We start from the raw sequence: 21829 nt of genomic DNA, 5'->3' as shown, positions 1-21829 counted from the left end.
CCGGCGTTGGCCCCAGAATGTCCCCTTAGTCACTGCAGAAACACTTGGGCCTTGCCCTGTGATCCCCAGGCTCTGCCCGCTGGGCAGCCAGGCTGAGATGTGGGCAGTGCAAGGGGACCGGGGCCCCTGGTCTCTGCCCCGCGGGCAGAGGGCTGAGCGGAGGCTGCCTCCGGAGAAAAGCCTGCCCCACCCGCTTGAACCCTGCTGTCTCGTCTCCCCTTCAGCCTCAAGGCAGTCCTGGCCGGGAGCCCTCCGGACAACACAGTGGACCTGTCTGGCATCCCGCTGACCCCCCGTGACCTGGAGCGGGTGACCGGCTACCTGCAGCGCTGCGGGGAGCAGGTGGATAGCGTGGAGCTGGGCTTCACGGGCCTCACGGACGACATGGCCCTACAGCTGCTGCCCGCGCTGAGCACGCTGCCCCGGCTGACCACACTGGCCCTCAACGGCAACCGGCTGACGCGGGCCCTGCTGCGCGACCTCACCGACGCCCTGAAGGACCCCAGTAAGTTCCCCAGCGTCACGTGGATCGACCTGGGCAACAACGTGGACATCTTTTCACTGCCCCAGCCCTTCCTGCTCAGCCTGCGCAAGCGCTCCCCCAAGCAGGGTCACCTGCCCACCATCCTGGAGCTGGGCGAGGGCCCGGGCAGTGGGGACGAGGCCCGGGACGAGACTGTGGGCCAGGAGGACCCTGGAGGGGACCAGGAGGCCAGGGAGACTACAGGTGCATCTCAGACGTGACAGGGAGGTGGGGGCCTCTCCAGGGAGTCCTGCTGGGGTAGGATGGCTGAGGCAGGGCGGGCGTTCCCAGCGGGGTAGCGGGCCACCATCCAGAATGGGCCTGGCAGCACCTCCCCCCGACCCAGGAAGCCAGATGGTAGCATCTAGGAAAGGACTGTAATTCCTCTCTGGTCCTCTCCATCACCCCCTCGTCAATCCACATCTGCCTTTTGGCTCCTCAGCAGTCATCCCTGGCTCAAGAGGAACCAACCCTCAGCTTCCCAACTTGTGGGTGCCGTGTAGGGGCTGGGGATGCTGGAGGCTTGAGTTGATGTGAGCGGTCAGAGCTTTCCCCCCCAGAAAAGGAAGTGTAGTGGGGGCTCTGCATCTAACCCGGGATTTTCCAGTCCTGAATTAGATATCCAGATGCTGGATGTGCCCCTGATCAAGGCAGGTCGGAATCTCAGCTCCTGGCTGACGGTTGGGGTGGGGACTGGCTGCTGGAGACCCCAGGAGCCTCATCCCCATCTGGACTGAGGGGGGTCTGCCTCTTCCTTGTGGCGCCCAGGCTCCTTGGGAGCAACTTCCCGGCCTCAGCCTCCATTTTCAAGGCTCACCCTTCAGCCCGACCTCAGAGGCCACGGGACCAGCCACCCCCATACCCTTCAATATTAGGACATCCTAGAAGTCTGGGGCACAGTGCATGCCACTGAGAAACCGCACAGCATCTCCACCTAGTGGAACTCCACATGCGTCGGTGTTCCTAGGGTACAGGCCAGAGCGAGCCTTGCTTCCTTTCATAAGGACCCTTTTCCCATAAAATCCCTCCCCATGGAGTCCCCAAAGTAATCCTTGCTTCTTTGAGCACATTCCCGAAAACCCAGGACCACAAAGCAAGACAACTGGGAGAAGGGGAAAAAAATAAACCGGAGGTTCCCAAGGGGAGAAAGCCAAGGTTTTCACCCTACCTTCCCCTTACCCAAGGCCTACGGGTTAAAAAGTCATCCCTTTCAGGCACAATTAGCAAGTCCAGGGAGATTGGGAACCAATCATTCTTGAGCTAGAGAAAATCATTCTGGGTGCCCAGTGTTGGTGAACCAGACAGAGCCCCTCGGGCAAACAGCAGAGGGCTAGGGAAGCACAGCCTGACAGGCCTCCAGCCTCAGGCCAGGTACGTCGGAAGGTGGCAAGATGGGGGTGGGTGAAGAGCCAGACAGTGGGACCTTGCCTGCTGCTGTCTGGGCAGGTGTGGGGTAGGGCTTCAGGAGCTACAGGGAGGCTATGCAAAAGGGCAGACAGAGCCCAGAGGGGCAGGGACTGGACTCACATGTTACAGATGCCTTAAAATGCTTTGCGATTTTTGCCCCAAGTCTCAAGAGGGAAGAACAGCTTAGACCTACCTAAAGGGAAGGTGACAAGTACTAATACCTGGACCGCTAATATTTGTCAGCAGTGATCAAACTGGACTTTTTCTTCAAATACACATTTGTAAGAACCAATACCAAAGACCGTACTTTTATTACATTGTTGATGGTTAACTGCATGGAGATACAAATTTCAGGAAGTTTCCAGTTCAAAAACCTCAGGCTCTCACCCAAGAACACACTTAATACAATATTTAAAAGTACAAAAGCTCCTTTTGGTTAAGGGACGATACAAGAAACCTCATGAACTTAGTGACACCAGAAATGCCAGTCCACGCGGTCCCAGAAAGTCCATTTCTTGGCTCTCATTGGTAAGAATGTCCCTCTGATACTGAGCACAAGGTGTTTCTACACCAAATGCGGGAGGCCCAGGTTTTCAGGGCCCAAGCTGATGGCTGCCCTTGTTCCTTTGGACTTCAAATTCTGCCCCTGCCGCAGCACAGCCTGCAAGGAAATTAAGTATCAGTTGATCTTACTTTATACTCTAAGAACAGTCATTCACAGCCTAAAAGATATCTTCAGAAAACCGTAGGTTCACCACCACACAATCTGCCGGTAATTCCAGCTTTTTTAGGTGATTTCATCATTTGATATCCTTTTCTGCATATCCATTTCAACAAAACTAGCTGCTTATCCATTCTACCGTGGGGGTGGTCATCGTGTAGACCAGATCTTACATCTTCTTGGGCTGGGGTACTGCTGCCACTGCCGCCCGCTTTAGAACTCTGCTGTGCAGATCCCACTCTTCGGTGCTCAAAGCTTGGCGGGATGAATGAGGCACCCACGGACAGACAGCAGATGCCAAAAGCAACTGGAGGCAGTTCCCATCCTCTTAACCTCCGTTCAAGTCCCGTTATCGCAAACAGACCCAAGGCTGTCCATCTCAGAGCAGATAAGCAGTTTACTCAGGACTGTACAGCCATGACATCAAAAGGAACTCCTGGGCTCACTCTGCCGTCTGGTCCAGACATCACGAACCGAAATCATTCTCAGATATTTTCTCTAACGCTCAAGGGCTGCACCGACACAAAGTATTAGGTCAGCCGGACCTGTATCTGGTCCAGCAGAAACTTCACATGAATCAACAGCTAGGCCTCCTCAACCACGAACTTCTCCAGAGCCCAAAGCTAGCTTACCTCGGAGCAGGCCGATGCTCGGGCTCCCACACGGTGATCACGCGCTGGCCACCCTTCACTAGCTTGCAGCCTGGGTGAAGACAGATTATGGGTCACAGTCCAGCCCAGCTTACTCCTGGGCACCAGCTACTGGTGAGGACGCGTGACTGCAGTCAGCCAGGAACTGGTTTCGTCAGTTATCGCTTCTGACGGCACTTCCTATTAGTGATTTCATCAGAGCAGCCAAGCACCTCACCACAGTACCGCCCCAGAGACCTGGGCTTCGGCTAAAACCGCCGTAAGGCATCCGTGTCTCAATACAGATGCGGCTTAGACATAACTAGGGGCCGCAACCTCCTAACCGTTGCAGTTATGCAACGAGGCAGCGCATAATTACGTCAAATGCATGAAAGCGACAACAGGGTAAGACACCAGGCAGTTATCAGTGCATTTAAGGTTGCAAGACCGACACGGCTAAGTAACAATACGTATTAATCCTTACCCAGACTGGCTCTTAACCTCGGGTTGGGATGCTGCTCGTCTCCAAAAGCGAGTGTGTCTACCCTCTGAAACAAAGATTAGGGCGTGCATTTAGGGCAGACTCGGGCAGCTACAGTAACGTAAAGCATCAGGTGTCAGCGACTGCGGTCGGATGGGCTTAGAAATCGTCAGTCCTCGCGTCTGACGGCACTTGCTACGGAATCATCAGGATAGCCGACCAAGCCTCCCTTGCGGCCCCACTACGAACGTCGCTCCGCGCCCTAGGGTGCAGGCAGCCCCGCTTACCTAGTTCTCTCGGGGGGTGCTCACTCCCGGCGGCGAGCCCGGGGTCAGGGGTCCCGAGACGGTGGCTACCCGGCCGGACGAAGACGCACGCGGTCCTCGGGCCTCGGCCCCCAAACTCGGACACAAGGCCACGGCGCCCGCCCTGAGGCCCGCGTGGACGCAGCCGCCCGCCGCCCTCCAGTTAGGCTCCCCGAGGACATCGTTCGAAAAATTAGAAAAGCTCTGGGGCTTCCCTGGTGGCGCAGTGGTTGAGAATCCGCCTGCCAATGCAGGGGACCCCGGCCCGGGAGGATCCCACATGCCGCGGAGCGGCTGGGCCCGTGAGCATCCCACATGCCGCGGAGCGGCTGGGCCCGTGAGCCATGGCCGCTGAGCCTGTGCGTCCGGAGCCTGTGCTCCGCAACGGGAGAGGCCACAGCGGTGAGAGGCCCGCGTACCGCAGAAAAAAAAAAAAGAAAAAGAAAAGCTCTGGCTCCCTCGCCCTTGCTGCCCGCGGACTGGCCTAGACGAACTCACCACCGGCCGCCCGACACCTACGGTGGAAAGGCCCCACAACAGCCGTCCCAGCCTCTTAAGCAGTCGGAACATTCCACCCCTCACAGAAGGGAGGGGGATTATGGCAAAAGACTCAACGGAACTTCCAGCCCGTTTAATGGTGCAGGCACCGCCCCCGGACTCCCCCCTCCTGCAGAGCCCATGGTCTCTTCCGAGGCCGTGGAATTCTGGGTCACAGGGGCACAGCGAGCCCCAGCGCGCGTGCGCAGGTCCAGTGCGCGCCAGCCGTTTGGGGACTTTCCCGCCGCTCCGCCGCTCCGCCGCCCCTCCGCCCCTCCGCCCCTCTGCCGGGTGGTCCTGAGCGGAGAGTCCGCCGTCGTGAGCTTCCGGTTGCTCCTCTGGAAGGTGGAGCGACGGAGGCCCCAGACGGCGGTTCTGCGCATCACGTGCGATCACGCCCTTGAAACCCTGCAGAGCCTGGGCGCGCGGCAAGTGTGCACACACCGTAGCTGCTTCTGGCCCTGGGGGGCGGTGCCGTCTGCTCTCCCTGCACGAGCCTCTCCAGCCCCCTACGCTCCGACCCCCCTCCTCAGTCTCCTTCCTCCGTCCCCTCTCCCTCGGGACTCCTCCAGCTGTGCTCCGTCTCACCAGCGGCGAAACCTCCCTCCGTCCCAGCGTGGGAACAGGCTCGGCTCTTGCCACTTAAAAAACATTCAACCCGTGCACGCGCGTCTTACGAACACACATTACCCTAAGGGTGAAAACTGGAAAAGCGGTAGTGAGACACAGGTTTTTGAGCTGGTTTTAGAAATAAGCGTAGCATTTTAATGGAGGGAGGGGAGGCTTCTAGGGAGAGCCAAGCCTAGGAGTCAGACACACACGAGGTCCACCATCCTGCGCGAAGGATATACTGCAGGTGCCAAGGAGAGCAGGAGGCGTCTGCAAAACCGCGCGGAGGGCTGGGGGGTGCCAGCTAGGGCCCCCGTGGGCGCCGGGAGCCTCTCAAGCCTTCAGAGACGGGGGTAACTTGTTGCCCTTGTGTCTCAGGAAGGTCCCTCAGGCTTGGAAGGGTGGGAACTGCGCAGGAAGCCAGCGGGGAGAGGAGGCAATAATCCACAGCCTGAACTAAGTAAGCCCAGGAGCGCAAAGGCTTTGAGAGACGTCCTGGGGTGGCTTTAAGGGGCGTCTGGAGGCTGTGGGAGAGGAAGGACAGGCTGCTGTGCTTGCTGGTGTCCACCACCTCGCGTCTGCGGTGACAGCAGGCACAGCGCCTCGGGTAGCTGCCTGCACCCCGAAGAGGGCAGCTGGGGGGCGGTAGGTGAGGGTCCCTGTGCTCAGGAGAGGGCGGGAGCAGCCCGGCCCCAGACACAGATGTGAGCTCACAGAGACATGCAGACGCCGACCAGCTCAGGGGCCCAGTACCTTTTTATTTTTTTTAATTCTTTTTAATTTTATTTTTGGCTGCGTTGGTCTTTGTTACAGTGCGCGGGCTTTTCTCTAGTTGCATTGAGCGGGGGCTACTCTTCGTTGCGGTGCGTGGACTTCTCACTGCGGTGAGCTTCTCTTGTTGCAGAGCACGGGCTGTAGGCACGCGGGCTTCAATAGTTGCGGCACGTGGGCTCTAGAGACCGTTGTGGTGCTCGGTCTTAGTTGCTCCGCGGCATGTGGCGTCTTCCCGGACCAGGGCTCGAACCCGTGTCCCCTGCATTGGCAGGCGGATTCTTAACCACTGCGCCACCAGAGAAGTCCTGGGGCCCAGTACCTTTACTCAAATAATGTTTCCAGGAGAGTTAGCCACAAGAAATTACTTATTTATTTTTGCCACCAAAGTCTCTTGAGGTCCCAGAGCCAGTAGGTGGGGCTGGAAACATTCCGTGCTCTGTCCTCCCGGCCCCCTGCTGCATCAGTGGGATTCAAGGAGCTGGAGGGGCACATGGTCTTCCTCCACGGCACTGTCCTGGCTGGATTGGGAGGCCAGGGCTGGGTTCTTCAGGGCGCCTGTGAATGGGATGAAGGGAGTGTCCCCAGGACGCAGGCACCAGGGAAACAGGAGGGAGCCACGGCCATGAAACCACATCATGCCAGGGGACAGCAGCCTCGGGGTCCCCAGCAGTCCCTCTCCTGCCTCCCTGCTTCTGCAAGCATCTCTTGAACCCCTGCCAGGTGCCAGTCAGGGACCTCCTCCCAGGAGCTGAAAGCCCCAGCAGGTGACAGGCCTTTGTGTTAGAAACCAGAACAGCCGATGATGTGCTGAGGAGCCAGAGGGAGGGGAGCGTCAGGTGCTCAGACGAGAGAGGAGACCCCCCACGGCCCCCCGCCACCGGTGGGGAAGGTGGAGAAGGGACGCCCGGAAGGATGGAAGGGCACCTACAGAGACACGAGCCCGGGAAAAGAAGGGACGTGAGCACTGTGGAGGGACCGGCCGGCACATGGAGGGAGGTGCGGGGAGGGGGCTGGACAACGGCTCTGGGCCTTGACCCCGGGGGGAGGGGTGCGGCCTGCCAGGGAGTGGGAGGCGGTGTGTGGTGCGGCTGTGTGTAGTTTTCGTCTACGTACGAGGGATTGGAGTAGGACGAGCCTGGACTTAAAGCCTTGTCTGGGGTCCGGGTGCCAGCTGAGCAGCCCCCGCGTGGTGCAGACGTGGGAGAGGTGAGGCGCAGGGCAGAGGGGCCGGCGGCGGGGCCGCAGCCACCGGAGGCCCCAGGACACTCAGCACCAGGGGGAGGGGGAGAGACCCGCAAGGCCCCCCGCCTGGCCAGGAGGGTGGGGCCGACTACAAGGCTGTTCCTGTTGGGGGCGTCCAGCTGGAGGCGGCGCGGGCGGGTGGGACAGGGAGTCGGGGCGGCGCGGGGCAAGATGAGGGACAAGGGGGCTTTCCGAGTCTTGCAGGGATGGGACGGCAGGACTCGGAGGAAGGGCGACACAGAGACAGGTGCGCAGGAAAGCTGTCGCTTCGCGAGGGCCGCGGTCAGGGACCCAGGAGCCCGGGCGGCCGGAGGAGACTCCACGCACGTACAGGGTCTCGGGTGGCCACGGCAAGTGGAGGGGTGGGAAAGAGCACGAGAAAGGAGAGGAGGGGGGACGAAGCCTTGAGGTGGGTGCCTGCCGGCCGTGGAGGGGGACGAAGGAGTCGGGGTGGAGGGGGCCAGCGCCACCCTAGAATGGAGGGGACGCGGGCCTGACGGGGACAAAGGCGGATGAAGTGGTCTCTCAGCGGTGTGGCGGCAGCGAGGCTGGCCTGTCGGGGCGGAGCCACGGGGCTGGGGGGGCCTCCCTAACTTGTCCCCCTGCTGGCGGAGGAAGGAGGGGAGGGTGCCCAAGAGCCGGTTTCCCAGGCGACGGGGTGGGGGGGGGGGGGGGGGGGAGACGGGAATAGGGGGGAAGCGCCGCTTTAAGGGGCAAACCCTTTACACACACACACACACACTCCACAGCTACTCACCAGGGCCGCCTGGCCCCGAGGGCTCCTCACGCACCGTGGGCAGCGTCTGCTCCCACGCAGCCCAGTTCACCTCCTCTACCCTGCGGGCCACAGGGCAGCTGTGAGGCTCCAGGAGGCCGAGGCCGCAGCGTGCTCTGCCCCAGGAGAGGGGCCCCCAGGGCTGTGAGGAGGACGGGGCTTCTCTCCGCAGGACACTGGGCCACCCAGCAGCCCCCCGCGAGCCCCGTCCTCTCGGCTCTCAGACTGCCGCCCCGGCCAGGCGCCCACCGCGGGGAACAGGCGTCTGTCCCCTCTGGCTGTTCACGGCGACCTGGGTTGCCCCCAGCATCCAGAGAGGAGTTTAGATCAGCTGGATCTGTGTGTTCCCAGGTTCCGGGGCCCTTTCACGGCTACTCTACGTGGCTAAGACCCGCTGCCCTTGCTTGGCTGCTACCTCAGGAAAGTGTGTTGCTGGCCGAGCACTTGTCACCAGGTTCCCGCCCCCATGGGAGCGTCTGCTCTGCGTGGAAGGGTTTGTAGCCTCCGTGGTCAGGACGGGGGCGTTGGGAGGACAGAGCAGACCAGCCAGGGCAAGCTTAGCATGCTCTAACCCGAGGATGCCTCTGGCTTCTTGGCCTCCTCACTGTGCCCCATTTCAGGCCAGAAGGAGTCGGTCAGGGACCACTGGGGAGGGACCTCCAGTTTCAGTCAGTGGGACAGGAAGGTGACCAGACAGGAAGAGCAGGCAGTGGAGGCCGGGCCTATGAGATCCAGCATCGCTGACCTCGCCTGTCCAGGGCAGAGTCCCCTGGCGCTCCGAGGCCCTGCCTTTCCCACCAGACCTGACTCCTAGCCGCTGTCGCCTGGTTTTCAGCAAGGTCCCCAGGCCACCCCCCAGCCTCTCCACTCACCTGAAGCACCAGCGCTCGTCGGGGAGACCGTCCGGCCTGGTGCCAACTGTCAGTCTCACCCCTGCCCGCTGCTTCTTCCTCCTGCACCACCAGTAGCCGTTCTCCATCTCCAGGACAGAGATGGCTTTCTGGGGACAAAGGATACATCAGACAGAGTAGCCAGCACTTTACAGTAGAACTCTGCATCTGCTAAGTGCATGGATTTGAGTCCAGCCCCGAGGTTTCATTACGTATGTGGTGTCAGGCCCTGTATCCGTCTGAGTCTCTTTCCCACTTACAGACTGAGGCCAATATGCCTTGGGTGGTTGCTGGGAAGTCGGCATGTGACGAGCGCCCTACAGTTCCTTGCAATTGCAACGTTACAGGTTCTAGAATTCCACCAGGTATGGAACGTCACATGTGCCTGCTGCTATCACACAAGCGAGCTGGGGGCGGGGGGCAGGCACAGAACTTTGCAGGTGAGGGGCTTGCCCAAGGTCAACGGTGAATTGGTCACACAGTCCAGCCCCCGCGGGCGAGGTTCTCCCTGCACCAACTGCCTAGGCCCACCCCCGACCCTCCCCAGTCAAGAAGCAGCTCTTGCTTCCACGGCAGGCAGGTGCCACATGAGCTCCCAGCTACCCGAGCCCCTGCTCCCAAAGCTCCTGCAGCCTGGGCCAGTTCCAGGATCGCGCATCCCGCCTGCCTCGTCCACCAAGCCTGCCCCACGGAACAAGCGACGAAGGGGGCTATATGAGGGCGGGGTCTCCGTCTCGTTCTCCGCCGGGTCTTTAGAGCCTAGAACTGTGCCTAGCCCTGCACTAGGCTCTCAGGAAGCACTTAATACTAATGATGACGGTGGCTAACACGCTGAGCACCTACTGTGTGCCAGCCACCGCCCTCAGCCCTTACTGCAGCCTCACGTCAGCCCTGCGCAGGAAGGAGTGGCCGAGGGAGGCCCCGAGAGGGCCGGACCCACTCGGGGACCCAGCTCAGTGGGTTCTGCGCACTCCTGCCGGGCCTGGAACGCTGGAGGGGACGGGGCACCTCGCCGGGCACCTGCAGCTTCCAGATGCTCCAGCTGTCGCTGGCGACGTTGCTGACGGTCTCGCTCATGAGGGCGACGAGCATGTTGAGCAGCAGGACGTAGGTGAGCAGCACGTGGGTCAGAAGCAGCAGCAGCGCCACCCCACGGAAGCGCAGCTGGGCCTGGACGGCCAGCTCGCCCATGCCGATGGTGAACTTGAACAGCTCCAAGGAGGCGTCCAGGATGCCCTCGTACGGGGCCGTGCTGCCCTCCGCGTCCCCCTTTCCCGCCACCTCCGTGGTGTTGGAGCCCGCAGGGGCCCCGGGGTCCCGGGCCTCCCGGCTCAGGCTCACCAGTGCTGAGGAGATAGGCAGGGGGTCCTCAGCCTGGGGAGACCAGCGGGCCGCCTCGAGGGGGCGCAAGGAGTGGGTGGGGGACGGGGGGCCTTTACCTACAGCGAAGCCGAAAAGGAAGACCAAGTAGACCAGGAGGAAGCGGAGCAGGTCCCGCAGGATGACCTAGAAGGCACGAGCCGGTGGGGGGTTCAGCCTGGGGGAGGCACCTGCCTGCCGGGCCCACAAGGAGCCCCCTGGGGTGCGGTGTCCAGCCCTGCCTGGTCTGGCTGCACGGGGCCACCCCTGCCTCTCACCTTCTGGATCATGACACTGTAGATGCCCGTGTGCTGCAGGCCGCGCGTGTAGTACAGCAAGTTCAGCCAGCCCAGCGCCAGCGAGCACACGAGCAGGGGCAGGTACCACTCGATGGCCAGGAAGCACAGCACCTGGGACAGCACGGTGAGCAGCGCCTGGACCAGGCTGCGTGGAGGCAGGGCGGGGTCAGCTCGCGGGCCTCCTGTGGCCAGCGCTGACCCCCGCTGCCGCTGCCTCCGCGGTCTCAGAGATGAGAAGTTCCGCCTCTGTCTGGGACTGGATCCAAGCATCCTGACCTCCACCTCGGGCAAGGCATTCAACCCCCGTGGGCCTCAGTTCCCTCCCCCGTACAACGGGGGTAACAGTAACAACGCCCGGCTCGGAGAGTGTCGGCGAGGATTCAGGGAGACACGCGTGTAAAGACTTCAGGCGCCACTGGTGCGGAGCGAGGGCTTGGTCGATGTGACTACCATGCTCAGGGCCCGGACCGGACAGCAGCCCGACTCCGGGGTCTGGCCTGTGAGCTGCTCCCAGCCTCCTGCAGCTCCCTGGCCCAGGGTCCTCACCCCCAAAGCCCGCCTGGTGCCCTCTCCCAGGCAGGAGACCGGGGAGGAGTGAGGCCACACGTACAAGAGGATTTCAAAGTAGCTGTCCATGAACGAGATCCAGATGAACAGACGGCGCCTCCAGAAGTACCACAGCTGCGGGGGAAGGAGGAGGACAGGCCGTGACACCTGCTCTCCAGACCACAAGCAGCCCCGCTGCCCTCAGGGCCGCCGGCCGGCCTGCTTGTAAAAGTCTCGCCAGGACCACCTCAGGGGCTCGGGCGGCAGCTTTGAATTTTTGGGGTGCTCGTGAGTCCTGCTGGTAGCTGAGAAAGTTTGGACCCTGTTTCCAAAAAGTGCAGAGACCCAGACAATGCCAGGGGCCTGCTGTCTCCCTGTGGGTCCAGGTGGAGGGCTCACACTCCGCGTGGTGAAAGAGGCTCCTTTCCCTCCCCCGCCCTGGCCTCACAGGGACCACCGGCTGCTCCAGCCAACCTGGCCTCAGTGCCTAAGTCCTGCCCACCCTCCAAGACTCACTCCAAGAGTCTCAGTGCCACGGCCCAGCCTGTCTCCTGCAAGCTGGCAGCATCTTGCCCTGAAGAGGCCGTGCTGGAGGCACTGGGCTGAGTTCCCCCTGCCGCCACCCTTCTGTGCTCCCCAAGTGAGGAATGAGCCAGGGACCTGGGGTCAGGGGCTTCCAGCTCCATTCCCAGGGGAGCAGAGCCGGCACTGCCAAGGAGTCATAGGAGATATCTGCTGCCCCATGGGCACCCCAGAAAGCACAGCAGGGAGGGTACCCAGCCCAAAAGGCAAGGCCAGAACCCTCGGCCCTCAGCTGCCCTGAGGCTGGCCAGGATGGGACCAGGTGTGGGATTCAGCTTCCCGTACATGGAGGGACTGTCGTGAACTCACTCTCAGGCTGCTTGTAGCAGAATTCCAGGTTTGGGGTGGGGGATGGGAGGAACCCTCACCTGGCCCATGAGGATGTTGGCCCCCACAAGCAGCATCAGGATGTGGCCCAGCAGCAGCATGGAGTTCCCAGCAGTTCCTTCCAGCGGGAGGGAGTCCTGCACAAAGACACACTCGGGTCGGGCCTGGGGTCCCCCCCAGCAGCTCCCCGCTGAGAGCGAGGCTGGGGGCCCATTGCTCGTGAGAGCTGTAGGGAGGCCCCCCGAGCAGCAGAGCAAACATGGGCTCTGGAGCCAGACTCCCTGGGTTCAGATCCCAACTCCACCACTCACAGCCTGTGTGACCCTGGGTAAGTTCCTTAAACTCTCTGTGCCTTCCTTCCCTCAACTGTAAACTGGCGATGATAAGAGTTCATCATCTCAGAGGGTTGTTGTGAAATTAATTAAATACGTTAACACACGTCGTCAGTCACTTGAATACTTTCTCACGTGTGCTGCACACTCAGTGAGTAGTAGTATTGTTGTTGTTACTACTATGTTGTTACTTCCGTATCATGACCAGCTGTGTAAGCGCCGTGGGCAGGCCACCAAGCGGTCCGGCCTCCGGTCAGCATTTGCAGGACGGGGTTGTAATCCCTGCCCCATCTTCTGCCAGGATTGTTTCCAGGAGGCCTCCCCAGGATGTGCCCCTCCCTGCCTTGCCTTGTCCAGGGCAGGCTGGTGGTAGGTGACAGCGGTGAAGATGGACATGTAGGTCAAGTAACACAGGAAGTTGAAGAGGAACCTGGGGATGAGCAGATTCCACTTCACCTGCAGCAGTTTGTTCAGCGGCTCCAAAACCACCATTCGGTGCCGGTGCTGGGATGGGAAGGCGAGAGCCAGAGGTGCATTCAGCAAGTACACGTGGAGGCACCAGGGGAGAGCGGAAAGGGTGCGGAGCCCCGAGCGACCCCTCCCCGCCGGCCGCCACCCCACCCTCGTGGCTGTGGAGTGACAAGTCCAGAGCAGGTGCTGGTCAACAGAGAGGCCCCCAGTGGTAGCCACCGGGACCCCGGTGTGACCCCTGTGTTGGGTGGGACCGGCCTGTGTGGAGCGAGCGTGTGCCCAGCGGCCGGGTGCACACGTGCGGCCACACCCCGACTGTTCGATTAAAGGGCAGGGGCGGCCCTGCAGGCAGCCCCGAACTGTGGACCTTGCAGGGAGCTCTGCCAGGCCCCCTACGCACACCCCCGCCCCTGGGGTGAAGCAGGCTCACCGGGCTTTGGCAATGAAAGGCGATGATCTCCAGCACTGAGTTCTCCTCCCAGCTGTCCACAGAGGCCAGGTCATACAGCGACACCCGCACAGGCCCGTAGGACCACTCCGTGAACTTGCGGGAAAGGGACTGGCACGGCCCCGGGAATTCCCGCTGCAGGATGTGTCTGAGAATCTACAGGGCAGGCACGTAAGCTTGGCGTGCACAGAGCTGCTCACCGCCCAGACACGCGTACATGCCCTGCACCCACGGGTCCTTGCGCATATGAACTCTTACACAGGTCCACGCACACTCAGCCACCATGTAGACACTCCCACCCACCCGCCTTTGCCAGCCTGCCTCTTCCTTCCGCACTCCTGCCCCAATGCCTCTTTCCTGGACACTCATATGGCCGAGGGACCCCCAATCCAAGGGTCCTTAAGGCCCCATGAGATCAGAGGCTACCAGTTACACACGTGTGTGCACGTTTGTGGCCAGAGTCTAGAGCTTTCAACAGACTAGAAGCCACCCCTAGCCCGGACAGCTCCAGAAGCAATTTGGTCTTACAAATGAGGAATGGTGGGGAGGCTTCCCAGATGGGGCAGCGGCTTCCATAGGCCACACAGCCATGCCTCTAGACGGCAAAGAGAGGTACCCACACCCCAGGGACCTTGGAGGGCAGGAAAAAAACATAAAACTTCCGCTTATGTTTATTTTTATCTTAACCTTTAAAAATACCTGTGTTCTAAGCATTGGGCCCTGTGTGGGCTGTGTGGGTTGTAAGCTCCCCCAATAATAAGGATCAGACAACAGGAAAGTCGTTTGGGAAAAAAGTAAAGCTGGATCATGCTTTTCTTTTTTTTTCTTTTTTGCCGAGCGGCTCTTAGTTCCCCAACCAGGAATTGAACCCGGGCCCTCGGCAATGAAAGCAAAGAGTCCTAACCATCGGAACACTAGGGAAGTCCCTCGTGCTTACTCTTTGTAAGAGTAACCTATAACTTTCAGATAAATCGAAGTTTTAGGCATTCAAAATCAAACTGCAAAAGAAAAGTCTGGAAGCAAATATGGATACGGAATATACACACTCACGTGCACACATGCACACACACACACACACACACACACACACACAAAGTTTTAAAACCTTGTAGAAGGAATTAAGCAATAGCAAAACCAAAGAAAAGATAACACTTGGATACATAAAAATGTAAAAATTCTGTGTCGCAAAAAATGCCACAAAAATTTTTTTAATGTTGAACTGGGAGAAAAATTTGCAACTGTTATAGTAAACAAAATGATGATACGTTCGTTATCAAGAACACTTAGCCATCAATACGAAGAAAACCTGAGAGCTAAGAACATGACAAGACTGTCTCCTAATCAAGAAACCCAAGTGACTTAAAAAATCCCTGGGAGTTCCCTGATGGTCCAGTGTTTAGGACTTGGTGCTTTCACCGCCGTGGCCTGGGTTGAATCCCTGATCAGGGAGCTGAGATCCTGTAAGCTGCGCAGCCAAAAGAAAATAAATGAATAAAATAAAATCCCTGTTTTAAAATGTAATATATTCATTCTGTAGCTCGTATATAATTTATCAGTAAACACACACACAGGAGAGGTGCATGCTGAAACTGTTCTGAGCTAGACACCACCCCAGGCTCTTCCTGCAGAAATCCCGGGTTGAGTCCTGCTGCTTCCTGGAAAGGGGGGCTGGCCACTCACCTCAATTTTGCCCTCCTTGGCGGCCAGCTTCAGGGGCGTGAGGCCCTGCAGGTTGGGGATGTCCTCGAGCCGCACCGTGGGGCAGAGGCGGGCCCCCGCCTGGAGCAGCCCATCGTACATGCGGGTCACCATCTCCGTGTTCTCGGCCGAGTCGTCTGCGATCATCACCAAGGCGTGCAGGGCCGTGTTGCCCAGAGAGTCGGCGGCCTGCAGGCTGGCGGGCTGGTGCGGGTTCTCCAGGAGGTAGGTCACCACGTCCCACTGCTTGGTGCACGCGGCCAGGGAGAGGGGCATCTCGCCTGGGGGCCGAGGGGACAGCTTGGGCCTTGGGCCTCCCAGCATCCACCCGCCTGCTTCTCACCCTCCCTGGACCTCCTTGAGGTGGGTCAGGCGCCCACAGGAGAGGATGCGCACAGCCTTGGGGTCCCGGGCCCACCCAGGCCAGTGCAGTGAGCAGAGAAGGCCCCGGGCCCCGCATCCTCCTAGGAGCCCCAGTCAAGGTGGCTCTGTCCAGCTCTGACCCAAGGGAGAGGGGCCCAAAGCTCTTCACCATCTAAAGGAGCAGAACGGGAGCCTGCCAACCAGGGTTCCCGCCCCCCGCCTCTTTCTCTTTGCTTTGCCGGGGCCTAGACACCCCTTTCTTCAGGCCCCGTCTGGTCTAGTCTCCTCACACACCAATTCTACGCCCCCGTTCCCCTGCCCTGGTCTGAGCTCATGTGTGGTGAGCTTCCTTGGCCAGACAAGGATAAAACACCTCTTAAGACAAACTGCTTTTGCAGGCTGGCTAGCTATTAGAAGCGTGAGCCTCAGGGTCAGACAGATCTGGGTTTAAGGGTCACATTAACCCTGTGACCTTGGGCAAGGCCTTACCCCCTCTGCAGCTCAATTTATCCAAGAAGGCTCCTCACCGAAGTAGAAGCAGGTCTCTTGGCTTTTCTTCTGGAAGAACTGGCCACAGGCCCGGGCATGCACGTCAGCCCCATTCTCCACCAGGAGCTTCACACACGGCAGGCTCCTCTTCTCGATGGCGATGTGCAGGGCGCTGTGGCCTCGGTAGTACTCATCTGTGCACTGGGCGTTGACCAGAGGCCGAGGATTGCCCAAGTCCCGGTCAATCTGCAGCAGCGGCTCAATGCAGGCGTTGGTCCCATCCCGAAGGTTGAGCACGGCCTTCATCAGGCATGTCTTCCCCGTGGAGCCCTCTGTGGGAGGAGGAGGGGGCACCGTGGTGCTCAGGCCACCCACCCGCCTATACAGTGAGCCCATGCCCCAAAGTACCCCGGCTGGCTGGAGGGAGCTAAGACTCCAGCCAACAGGTGTTAGAATACCAACAGGTATGACTACAGTTTCTGCCCTAGAAATTAAGTTTCTAAGACAGAGTTCGTCATGTGTGCAACACTATCTACACGAGAACATTTGGAGCAGTATTTCTTTTTTTTTAATTTTTAAATTTATGGCTGCATTGGGTCTTCGTTGCGCACGGGCTTTCTCTAGTTGCAGTGAGCAGGGGCTACTCTTCGTTGTGGTGCACGGGCTTCTCGTCGCGGTGGCTTCTCTTATGGGGAGCACGGGCTCTAGGAGTACAGGCTTCAGTAGTTGTGGCTCGCGGGCTCTAGAGCACAGGCTCAGTAGTTGTGGCGCATGGGCTTAGTTGCTCCGCGGCATGTGGGATCTTCCCGGACCAGGGCTACAAACCCATGTCCCTGCATTGGCAGGTGGATTCTTAACCACTGCGCCACCAGGGAAGCCCTGGAGCAGTATTTCTTAAGTGGCTCTACCACTTAATGACTCTGTCTCTTCTGGGCAAGTCACTTGGCCTCCTGTTTATTTATTTATATCTTGGCTGCACTGGGGCTTCGCTGCTGCGCACCGGCTTTCTCTAGTTGTGGTGAGTGGGGGCTACTCTTTGTTGTGGTGTGTGGACTTCTCATTGTGGTGGCTTCTCTTGTTGCGGAGCATGGGCTCTAGGCGTGCAGGCTTCAGTAGTTGTGGCGTGCGGGCTCAGTAGTTGTGGCGTGCGGGCTCAGTAGTTGTGGCTCATGGGCTCTAGAGCACAGGCTCAGTAGTTGTGGCCCACTGGACCAGGGATTGAACCCGTGTCCCCTGCATTGGCAGGCAGATTCTTAACCACTGCACCACCAGGAAAGCCCCTTGGCCTCTCTAAACCTCAGTTTTCCCCACTGTAAAATGGGACCCTTCAGGGTTATTGTAAGGATCACATGGAATTATATACAAAATTCTTAGCCCACAGAGGGCCTGGCACACAGTGTGTTGAGGCTGAAAACTACACACAACCTAAATGGCCACCAATAGGGGTTAGTTAAGTAAATTGTGGTAAATGTACAGGATGGGAAACTCTGCAGGTTGTTACAGTGACTGAGTTAGAGGCCTGTGTACTGAAATGGACCAAGTTGGGGGAAAGCCCATTACAAGCACATCATTATGTATTTACATCAATGGCATGGCCCCATTTATGTAAATATATGCCTAATGTATTTAAACAGTTTGAAAGTATGTACCCCAAATCATTATCAGGGGTCCAGGATGACAGACTGTTTTTATCCTCAGCTTTATACATTTCATTACTATTTGAACCTTCTAGAAGGCACACATGTTCTTTTCCTAATCAGATATCCCCAAACAATACAGATATTTAGATTTGGGGCAAAGAATGCTCTGAGATGGATAAAGTGTAAGGTAACGTGTATTAGATCTCAGCGATGCTGTTACTGAAAGAGAGAGAGAGACAGGGAAAGGCTGCGCTGAGGAAGGCCGTGAACATCCATCCATCCGGCCACTGAAGCGGCTGAGGGCGGCAGACGCAGGCTGGGAGCCGGTGGGGTGAGTGGAAGAGGGAGCGGGCTGTCCTCGCTCTGTCAGCAGGGCCCCTGCAGTCATCCTGGCAGGAGGGCTGCTAGAACTCCGCCCCTGCTCGCCCCTCAGTTCCTGACTGGGGCCAACACCCAGCGGCAGCCTGGTCTCAGCACAGCACACGGCGGCTCTGGCCCGAGCAGCAGGCCTACCTGTGTACTCCGAGTCCGTGAGGTACTTGCTGGTCCGGCGCAGGTACTCTGGTAGCCCCACCAGATCCTCGGGGACCCCCCGGGCCACCACGCTGAAGAGCCGGTCACGGTCGAAGCGGTTTGGGTCTGGCTGGCTGTGGGGGGATGTGGTTTGTGACTGACGCTGCAGGAGAGCCCTGGGCCCCCAGAAAGTCCTGCTTCCCAGGGAGCCTTTTCTGGGGCCCAGGAGCCCCTTTTGAGAGCCTCTACGCACCCAGGCAGACCAAGGAGACCGCAAGTGCTCAGACCCCCGGAGCAGGGGGCTCTGTCTGGGGCACCGGACCACGCATCCTGACTGCAGGCGTCTCCTGTCACTCGCCAGGTGCTCGCAACAGCCTCATTATCCATTTCAGCACAGGAGCTCGTCATGGCTCTTGAGCTGGGCTCTGGGGCGGGGCGGGGCTACCGGAGGTGCCCACAGACTGTTGGGGGCCGTACGTGCCGCTGGCCTCAACAAGAAAATCAAGAAAAGCCCCACATCCTCTCCGAAACCATCTATGGACGAACAATGGAGTACCTGCCCCTTTGGCCCTCACTTCTGCCCTGCGTGAGTAATCTCTATTTTCTCCATCAGACAAACAAGGAGGTAGAGTAACTTTCCCAAAGTCACACGGTGCAGAGCTCACAGGGTGTGGGATGCTGGCTGTTCAACTAACTCTAGAGCCCGACTCCCAACCCCAGAGAGACTCCAGGCTGGACAGACGGAGGTTTCTCAGAGACGTGGGGTCCAGAGCGGACACCAGACACTCACAGAATTTTCCTGAGAAGCCACACCTCCGGGAAAGGCCCCAGGAGGTGCTGGTAGCCCTTCTGAATCCAGCGTGTGTGGGCATCCCCGCCTGGGCTCGCCCCTGGGGCTCCTGGTACCACGACCAGCAGAAAGGAAGGGACAAGAAAGCGGGGACTGTTTGATGCTTTGGGGACCCTCAGGTCTGCCATGGAATGGATTAACCAAGAAAGGGTTGGGGGCTCTGATGAGTGGGACTATTGGGATCAGTCGTGTTTTAAGCCATGATCCAGCAGACCACGCGGCCACGACGTGACCAATAGGTCACTGCGGCTGACTGGTGAGTCCCGTGGTCAGTCCGGCCAGGGGAAGTGGCTATTTGGACAAAGCACTTCCTGTCACAGGGAGGCATCACGGTCCTGGTATAGGGAGGCCCCACGGGAGCACAGATTGAAGCACCAAAGGGCATCGAGGGGCCGGTTCTGCCTCGGGCAGCCTCTCCCCGTTCCCAGAAGCTTTGCAAGCATCCTCTCCTGACCTGGTCTGAACCTGACCTCGGGCCTGCAGCACAGACAGGACAGGCGGCTCTGCGCTGGGAGGCCGAGGCTGGGGGCTGAGTCCCAGGCATGAGCAGGGAGGGCGGGGCTTCCCTGGCAGAGTGCTGCCTGGCCCACGCACGTTCTCCAGCCTCGCATGTCGGACCTCACAGTGCGGGGATCCAGGTGCACCCTTCCCCCACACCCACAGGACCGGAGGTGGCGCTCCCGCGAGAGTGGCTCCCACAGTCTGAATTAGAAGACATCACGGGAAAGTCACAGTGAAGGTGGCTCTGAGCAGAAGGCCACCGTCCTCAATCCCCAGAGTCCACGACCCCAGGGCAACAGGTCCAGCCTTGGAGCAGAGCCCAGGAACACCTGGGACATTTCCAGATGTCCTTGATTCTCTTGGACTGGAGCATGGATCTTGCTAGCACCCCCCGCAGGGACTGTGGCTGGGAAGGGGACGTGCCAGGAGGGGAAAGAGTATGTTCCTACAAGAAGAACACAACCCCAGGAGACAGAAGGCCAAGAGTGGGGAAGGTTCTGGAAGGAGCAGCCCCAGAGAGCAGAGCAGGGTTCAGCCTGTCGGGCCCAGGAGCCATCAGAGCCAGACCCAGGACCCCCAAGGCTGTGGCACAGGGGCACTGGGGCTGGGCTAGGCCACCCAGTCTGACTCTGCTGGAGGTGAGGCCCCCGGGCTCCCCCCGCCCCGCTTGCTGCCTCACCTGGCACCTGCCCCCTTTCGGAAGCTGAGGTTCACTTTGATCTGAGGCGAGAAGTTCCGGTCCTCGCCCTGGAATGGTGACTCCATGGGGGGTGGCCCGGCACCGCTGCCCAGTTTTCCTTTGTCCACCTGGGCACCATCTTCTTGGCCTCCATCTGACGTCTCGAGCCTGAAAGCGGGCGGGCTGGAGGGCGAGGACATCCTAAGGGGAGGAGGCTGCTCCTTCCGGCTGGAACCTCTGTGGGGACAGAGATGTCAGAGGCATCTGCTTCTCCCAGCAGGAGTGGGGGCAGGAGGGCTGGCTGAGGCCCAGGCCCAGAGAGGTTTAGAAGCTGGGTACAAGCAGACCAGCCGCCAGCCGGGAGCTCGGCCCGGCAGGAGCGGGGAGGAGAGCAGGAGGGAGGGCCAGGATCTGCTGGAGGAACAGGGGCCACAGCTGTCCCTGACCTTCCCTCTGGGACTTCCTGATCCCTGAGAGGCCACAGGCCCTGGTCCGAAAACATCTTGCTCAGTGGCCAATATTTACATCAAAAAAAAAAAATGCAGATTTGGGTGGGGCAGGTCGCTCAACCTCCCACACAGGGGGTGTGGGGTGCTCTGGGGAAACCGTTGGAAACCCCCTGGCCTATCAAACCCCTCATTTTGCTGCCAGGAGGACCAGGGCTCAGAAAGGGGAAGTGACTCTCCCAAGGTCCCAAGCTGCTGGCAGAGCCTAGTCTGAAACCACCGCGGCCTAACGTGAGGTTCCTCTGCAGTTCTCAAAACCTTTCAGGGCCCATCTGTACTTGCAGTTTCTGAGGAGTGCCACCTCGGTGTGCCTTAGGGTCTCTAGGGGCTTCACAGCAGGAGGGAGACGCCTCGCTGGTGCCCAAGCCCCCCTCGCCCAGCAGCTCCCCGGCAGGCCCGAGGCCAGGCTGGGGAGCTCAGCGCACCCTCCCGGGAGAGCTGAAACCACAGCCGCCAGCGCTCGCCAGGGCGTGGCCCCAGGGCGGGGAGGGGGAAGCCCCGGGGGCCCCCCCAGTGGATGGGCAGAAAGAAGGCAATGAGTCCAGAGCTGGGGAGGGGGGAGACAGCGGGGCTGGCAGGGAGGAGAAGGGGGCAGGGAGCGGAGCAGAGCTTGGGGACGGGAAGCGGAGGGTGGGAGGGTCAGGGCCTGGACCATCTTCTGCGCAGCTTCAGCCCCGGGGGGGCGGGGGGCCGGCGGGGGGCATCTTCCCACAGCAGCAGGAGAGCCCAGGGCCTGTCGACTGCCTCATCATGCAGTTTCGACCTCGCGTCTTTCTGCCCACCCTGGGGCGTCCTTCCCGGGCCACACGCCATTCAGCCTGGCTGATGTCCCCAGCCCCTCACCATTCTGCCTCCCAGCCCTGCTCCCAAGTCTCCGCAGCAACAGCTGTCTGCCCAGCCGCTGCACCACCGGACCCCCCATCCTCCCGGCCGGGGAGGAAGGATCTGGTAGGCCAGGCGGAGAAGAGAGCCGGAGCCCCTCGAAGACCCTGGCTCAGGGCTGGGGGAGCAAGGCGCCCACCCAGGCTTCCCGGCCGCCACCCTTCACCGTCAGGATTCGGGGCCCGGGCCCCTGGGAAGCCCGCATCATCCCTGACTCACCGGCTCGGCGGAGGCTGCGCGCGGCGCGTCCGGGCGGGCGGCGGAGCTGCCGAGGAAGTGCGTAGGGGGCGCGGAGTGGCTGGGAGCCCCGCGAGCCGGCTGGGTCCGTCGGCGTTCCGCACGCTCAGCCCACCCGGCCCGCGCGCCTGGCCGCAGCGGGGTCAGCTCTCCCGCGGCAGGACCCGCTGGCCGGGAGACTGACCCTCCGGACCATGGGCCACACCCTCTCTGG

At 60.1% G+C, this 21829-nt stretch overlaps 2 protein-coding genes and 3 non-coding genes across 14 annotated transcripts in view; 1 reads left to right on the top strand and 4 right to left on the bottom strand.

The window, feature by feature from the left end:
* Positions 1 to 4513, top strand: part of LRRC75A (leucine rich repeat containing 75A) — a 38029-nt gene extending 33516 nt beyond the window's left edge. Inside the window, exon 4 of the mRNA XM_033846876.2 lies at positions 225 to 4513. Within this exon, the coding sequence (XP_033702767.1) occupies positions 225 to 744 (520 nt within the window). The 3' untranslated portion in view covers positions 745 to 4513. The remainder of the gene's footprint in view (positions 1 to 224) is intronic.
* Positions 2223 to 21731, bottom strand: TRPV2 (transient receptor potential cation channel subfamily V member 2). Of its 10 annotated transcripts, none has more exons than XM_073797321.1 (19): positions 21598 to 21731; positions 19991 to 20227; positions 17961 to 18094; positions 15846 to 16139; positions 14938 to 15236; positions 13240 to 13413; positions 12687 to 12842; positions 12048 to 12143; positions 11162 to 11232; positions 10531 to 10696; positions 10333 to 10399; positions 9914 to 10239; positions 8876 to 9003; positions 7986 to 8065; positions 4565 to 6541; positions 3765 to 3828; positions 3284 to 3353; positions 2791 to 3163; positions 2223 to 2591 (listed from the first exon to the last, which is right to left on the bottom strand). In XM_073797321.1, exons 2-15 carry the CDS (start codon positions 20188 to 20190, stop codon positions 6447 to 6449), a joined length of 2286 nt encoding a protein of 761 aa, XP_073653422.1. In that variant the 5' UTR covers positions 20191 to 20227; positions 21598 to 21731; the 3' UTR covers positions 2223 to 2591; positions 2791 to 3163; positions 3284 to 3353; positions 3765 to 3828; positions 4565 to 6446. The 10 variants fall into 10 exon arrangements, with proteins under 10 accessions (XP_073653422.1, XP_073653423.1, XP_073653421.1 ...); XM_073797322.1 differs by having other exon boundaries at positions 2825 to 3163; XM_073797320.1 differs by having other exon boundaries at positions 2223 to 3163.
* On the bottom strand, positions 2664 to 2736 carry LOC117309873 (small nucleolar RNA SNORD65). The gene has a single exon (XR_004524163.1). It is a non-coding gene; the product is annotated as a small nucleolar RNA SNORD65 (small nucleolar RNA).
* Positions 3434 to 3504, bottom strand: LOC117309851 (small nucleolar RNA SNORD49). Its single transcript, XR_004524141.1, has one exon. It is a non-coding gene; the product is annotated as a small nucleolar RNA SNORD49 (small nucleolar RNA).
* LOC117309853 (small nucleolar RNA SNORD49) lies at positions 3909 to 3975 on the bottom strand. The gene has a single exon (XR_004524142.1). It is a non-coding gene; the product is annotated as a small nucleolar RNA SNORD49 (small nucleolar RNA).
* Positions 21732 to 21829: the final 98 nt, after the last annotated feature.

The sequence above is a fragment of the Tursiops truncatus genome, chromosome 20, assembly GCF_011762595.2.
Source record: "Tursiops truncatus isolate mTurTru1 chromosome 20, mTurTru1.mat.Y, whole genome shotgun sequence".
In the NCBI taxonomy this organism is placed as follows: Eukaryota; Metazoa; Chordata; class Mammalia; order Artiodactyla; family Delphinidae; genus Tursiops; species Tursiops truncatus.
The sequence above is the reverse complement of the archived record's forward strand: the minus strand, read 5'-3'. Positions and strand labels throughout refer to the sequence as shown.